We start from the raw sequence: 6,000 nt of genomic DNA, 5'->3' as shown, positions 1-6,000 counted from the left end.
CACCTACTCCCCGTTCCCTGGAGTGGGAGGGAATTGCCTTTCTGCATAGGCCTAGGTGCAAGCTAGCAGATTGACACTTCACTGGTTAAATACAGTAGTCTAACTGTCCTGCTTGTACTTTATTTTAGCTTTATGATGCTATTGATCTTAGATATTTTTCTATATATTACTTTTTGGGGAGTATTTGGAAAGCTACCTAATGTATTATTGTTCCCTGAAGTTTTTGAAGGCATCATTTTCATAGATATACAATAGGAGACGGTAACGAAAAAAGTTCCCGTTCACACTTTTAGCTCATGAAGTAACAGCACATCCATTGAAATTTAAATGAAAATGGGGACTGTGTCACACACTATAGCTCTCTGGAAAGCTACAGTGGGAGTCTAGCAGCCCAATTCATTCCTTTGTAGAATGTACTAAGGCTAATGGTCTTGCTGGGAGTAAAATGTATTTTTTTGCAGAATGGTTCCAAGAACAGACTTTTCTCTTTACCGGAAAACATAAAAGAAAACAAATGCTTACTGTGTCTTTAGTATGCTAAATATGAAATTCTTTGCACAATGGAATGTTAGCAGTAGCCGTAATCGTGTTTTCCTTTCATCACCTAGTGAACATAATTTTCAGAGAGGACTGCTGTAATTATATTTCAGATAAAAGGAAGCAGAATTTCTGGATAATATTATAGTTGGTCTGATTGTTTTGTTGATAGGGAAAAATAAAGAGACAGACCACATGAATACTTATTTAATGAACAACCTATTTATTAAGCAGTGCAGGCTGTACATAATGCATTTGACTTCAGGTACAATGCAGTAGACTTATTTTCTTCAAGCACATTTCTTAATATTTTACTACAGCTATTACCTTCCCTCCTTATGTGTCCAGCTATTCAATTATTTGTATAGTATGTCTATAGCACAACGCTAAAGCGTTTAGCTTAACTACAGTTGCCAGTGCAGGTACAATCAATGTCAGCATCCACACTCTGAACAACATCCTCAGATGCAGATTTCTTATCGCTGCTTCTCTGCCATTCCAGCAGGCTTACAGCAGTATCTGTCAGAAAGGCAAAGCCATTGTTAACTAACATCAAGCAAATTAACACATTTCAAGGAAATACTGTTTTGATGGCTGCCAACTCTCTCATCAAGTAAAGAATGAAATCCTGCCCCTACAACTGACATCTAACTGACTCATTGACTTGGAGCAGGATTTTCATCCATGATGTAATTACTATAATACTTCCCTAAAAACAAAATGAATAACATTTCACGAAGCACAAAGACAACAAGCAGGAGCCTGTAAAAGTGCTGGAGGTAGTCACCTTCAAAGTAAGACCACCACATACCAGTACACATCAGCAATCTCTTTTTATGTTCGTGCTGCCTATCATTGCGTATTTCAGCTGACTATTTGTCGAAGTTCATTCTGAAGGATAAGGCCTTTGGAGAATTTTCAGAGGTTCATAAACTTCTAATTAAAGTTTCCCATATATTGTGAAATCTGGCAGAGCATTGTCAGTTGCAGTATTAACCTTACCACACTGCTTTATCAACAGCAGCTTGCATAAGCCGTATCCCTTAATGCTGAAATAATCTAAATGGAATAATGATATTCATCCTCCCAATAAATATTCTTAGCTAGTTGGAGGTTTATCATTGCATCAGGAAGAATATTAGGACATCCATTTAGATTAAGTTTGTATAATGAGAATGGGTAAAGATTTCATAATTTTACTTTCATTTGTTTTATCCCTCAGTTGGACAATATGTTTATAACATGCCATCTCTCATCACAGGGAAATCTAGAGACTGCTGTGTGGGTTCAGGTTGCATCAGTCACTTATCTCCCGAAATGGTAACACTCTCCCTGGCTAAATTACTGTCCAATTTGAAGCACAGGTTTTGCATAGTAAACTGGGTAATAAATATTTCCTAGAAAGGTGCTGGAGATGCTTTTTAAAAATATGTAATATTTTCAAGCTATGAAATGAGAAATAAAATGTGTGGGTTCTGTTTTTTATATACATTAATTCTTGTTATACCTCTTACTCTTGAGCATGCTGTGGGTCTGATCACATCTGTATGCATATAGGAAACAGTTCCCTTGACAAACTGGATCATGGCTGAGTAACTATGATCCGTATGGGTAGGGTTCGTGGCATGTTTGAGATGTAAACCGATATGTGGACTTAAACTTGGAGCGATGTGTGCCTCAGTCAAGTTCCTAAGACTACAGGCTCACCGATTTGAGGATAACAGGGGAAATTCTGCATCCTTGTACTTCATTTATCTTTGCGCCACTGGTGACAGTGATGGAGTCCCTCTCTTTTGAAATGGCAGACTATCATATTTAAGCTCTTGAATAAAGAGCTGAGAAAAGCTACTTTGTCCAGTGTATGCAAATACATGTTCTCAGCTTGAGAAAGATTGGGATTTTGTTTATGCTGCTTCTCCAAGTCATCAAACAAAGAAAGAAAAAGAACAGTTTTTAATGGCTGGACTTGTATTCCTATTGATCCTTAGCCTGAGGAAAACTAATCATCTTGCTAAAAAAACACAAATGGCATCTTTTCCCTTTGCCCTCCTCTTCCTCTTCCCCCCACACCCCCGCCCCTTCTCTCCTCAGGATAAATAAATAAAAAACCCCCTTCATTAGGAGTGCTGCTAGCAGACTTCCCAGTCTCTGGTTCAGTAAGTGAACCAGAGAAGCCTGCAACTGCTGTAAAAGCATCACTCCCTGCGACAACTAACATATCTTTTTTTTCTGATTTTCCTCTCGTCTCACACATTTTTGTGAGAGAATGAGACAGCTTTATTATAGCCTAATATTCTGAGGCAGTGAGTGGCCCTAGGTGATGACATTTCAGAGATACAGACTTGGACACACAAAAGAAATCTGTGAAACATGGATATGACAAGATTTTGGAAGGGTTTTTTTTTGTTGAGGGTGGGTTTTTCTTTTCATAAAAGGATGCATCTATCCACATCTCAGAGAGTCGTCAGAAAACTATTAGCACTCTCACTGTGAGACTTGTTGAATAGGCTGTTGTAGATGGTTGACTATTATAGAAAGATGCCCATAGCTTTTATGGGCTGATTCAGCACATTAATAACATGGGCAAACTACAAAGTTCTACACAGATGTTGTTTAAAATCAGACATAAAATACTCTTGTTTCTCTCCAGTATTAATCAACACAGGGATCCATTCGCTTCAGTGAAACTACACTGGATTATCCCAGTTTACAATGGATTTGGCCAACAATGGTTAACACAGAGAACAGACCACTTTAAGTAGATACTCTCTAATGGTAGGGTTCCCTCTAAGGTATGTATGTACTGTATAATTCACTGAAAGATTTAGGAAAGACTGCACCAGAAATATCTGTAGTTTCCAGGCTGGTTTCTCCTCTCATGCTTATATAAATTTAGTGTGAACCTGTGTTAGACAATGCATTGGGTCTGTGACAAATTGGTATAAGTGAAAGGAGAAAAAGGCCCTGTATTTTTAAAAATCTGGGACACGAGGGTATGCATATAAAATACCTTCAAATACAAACTATTTTTTGGAACAATCTAGAGAACATTTCAGCAATGTGTTTTTTGCTGATGTATTGCACAGTGGCACAGCATGGCAGCCTAATCACAGCAGTCATGTCATACTATTTGACTGACTTTCAATTGCCTTGCTTACCCTGGTCTACACAAAATTGCAGGCTGTAATGTGCATAAAAGGACTCATTGTTGCTTATCTCAACTTCATGGAGATCCTGAAAATGTGGAAAAAAAATTATCGATCGCTGCTGCCCCTTTTACCACCTCAAATGTTTTTCTCAGATGATGCTACCTGCCATCATCCAAACTAGCTTTTAGCTGGCCAGTACTGTCAGTGGTTATAGCAAATACTACTGGGATTAAAAGCAGCAGCTCAGAGAGGAGCCAGAGCAATACAAGTCTGTGCGTGGCTGTGCTGTGTTTTGTTCTTTTGAGTGCTCTGACAGAGCTCCTGCAGTACATGACATGGAGAGAGAAAAATATCATACCTTTTGGGAAACAGTGGAAGCCAACCTTAACTGAAGTTTTTTCTATTGGAGTACAGTCTTTCATACATTTCAGTACCGGGTCAACAGAGTAGCATGTAGATTCCTCTCCATCAATAGTAGGATTTCGATTCAGCCTCACATAACTGCGCTGCAACTTGCACCCTAAGAGGAAAGGGAAAGGTAGTTAAAATTGTAGAAATAAATCCCAATTGATCCCTGCAATAATAAAGGTCCATATTTCCTCTACAGCTTTTATTAAAACACAGGTGCCTGACAAACCATTTTCACAGTAGCGAGGTTATCGAGATAGAATGATAATAAGTTGGGTGATAGAGGAAAGAGTCTGAAAAGGGACCTATTTTTAAGATCTAATTGCACAATATAACCCAAATGGAATCATGTATACCCAGTTTTTTTAGAACTACATAATACACAGAAAATAACCTCTCGTGTCTGAAAGCTATTAAGAATAGATACTGCAAGCACAATGGCTACTTCATTGCATTAGGAAAAATGTCAACTGTAGTGAATGGATTTTAAAAAAAGGCAGCATTTATATAATAACATCAAGGATAATTTTTGTATTGGATGATTTTTATAATGCTCCAATTATCTCACTAGAAAGGTATAATGTAACTTAACAGGATCCCAGCTATGACTCTGTTTCCTGACACACAGATAAGTACAATTCTGCTGCCACTGAAGTCAAGGAGAAAACAACCATTAACTTCAATAAAGTTATCTCAGGTCCAAGGTAAATGGAGACCTACAGAACAAAACTGTATTGATGTTATGGGAGACCATCATTATTTCTCCAGCTACATGAGAGAGGAAGCTCTCTTACTTTAGGAATATTTGTAAATATTTCCCTGAGATTGCACCCTCAGATGGTGCAGAACAAAAATGAAATTTTGTGCACTCTGAAAATGTACATAAACTTAAGATCTGACACAGAATTTGTAGCCTGCAACTTGTTTAATTAAATTAAGTCTGCAGATAACAGCTGAAACTGCTTTGATTCAGTAGTAAAAATCACACTTACTTTGGTGGGAGGAAGATTAGGCCTGATTTCCCTCTCCAAGAAAAAAGCTACTCGATGTAAGAAATTATAGTAGAATCAACTACTTAGCACTGAACTGCACATGAGATAAAGACTTTTCTCTAGCATATATTCTCTGTATTCACAGGCAATGTTTTAAACAGTGGTTAATGAAATTAAAATGGATCTATATTGCTATTGTCTTTTCTAAGTAAAAGATTTCTGCTACTTATAAAAAAATATTTTCTAGCTACTGGCAGAGGAAAAGTGAAATTGTATTCTCCCCAAGCATAAATTGTTTTCAGATCTACTCACCACCAGAACAGGTTTCTTCTAGCAATACCCATGAATGAACAAAAGCAGAACAGCTGTGTGCCAGTTTATGATTTGGCATTAGGAGTTCATTGTGTGTTTCTCTGTCATTATTTCCACAAACTCCACAGGTCTTTCCTCTCATCCATGAAGCAACGGTAACCTATAAAATAGCACATCTTTGTAGTGAATGCTCAAGTGTTGGTCTGTTACATTGCCAAGGCACTAAACAGAAAAATTAGTAACCTTGAAAGTAAGCCCAATACCTTAAGGATCACACCATCGAAAGTCACATTCTTCAGACCATGCATTGGAGCTTCTACAATAACTGTTGTTCCATTTTTAAAAATTTTAACATTGTCTGTAAAAAGACAGTGAATCGTAAGGCGATCTGCTTAATTTCAAATTAATGGAGAAACTAAGTAGCACAAAATAAACCATAATGCATTATTTCTTCACGAGGATCATTTTGCTGCTACAATTGGATTTTTTTTTTTGTTTTGTTTTGTGGAGAGAGAAAGCAGAACCAGAATAAATTACCTGTTTGTAAAAATATTCTACTGCTGTTCCATATAGTTGGAACTGACTTTTGTATCCAGTCTTCT

At 37.4% G+C, this 6,000-nt stretch overlaps 1 protein-coding gene across 1 annotated transcript in view; it reads right to left on the bottom strand.

Annotated features, from left to right (window-relative positions):
- Positions 1-937: 937 nt before the first annotated feature.
- Positions 938-6,000, bottom strand: part of LOC136002276 (vitellogenin-1-like) — a 42,013-nt gene continuing 36,950 nt past the window's right edge. Inside the window, exons 33-36 of the mRNA XM_065657179.1 lie at positions 5,662-5,756; positions 5,399-5,558; positions 4,045-4,206; positions 938-1,056 (exon numbers count right to left, since the gene is read on the bottom strand). Of these exons, the coding sequence (XP_065513251.1) occupies positions 938-1,056; positions 4,045-4,206; positions 5,399-5,558; positions 5,662-5,756 (536 nt within the window). The remainder of the gene's footprint in view (positions 1,057-4,044; positions 4,207-5,398; positions 5,559-5,661; positions 5,757-6,000) is intronic.

This window comes from Caloenas nicobarica, chromosome Z (genome assembly GCF_036013445.1).
Source record: "Caloenas nicobarica isolate bCalNic1 chromosome Z, bCalNic1.hap1, whole genome shotgun sequence".
NCBI classification, from domain to species: domain Eukaryota; kingdom Metazoa; phylum Chordata; class Aves; order Columbiformes; family Columbidae; genus Caloenas; species Caloenas nicobarica.
Note: the sequence above shows the minus strand (reverse complement) of the source record. Positions and strands in the feature narration are given on the sequence as shown.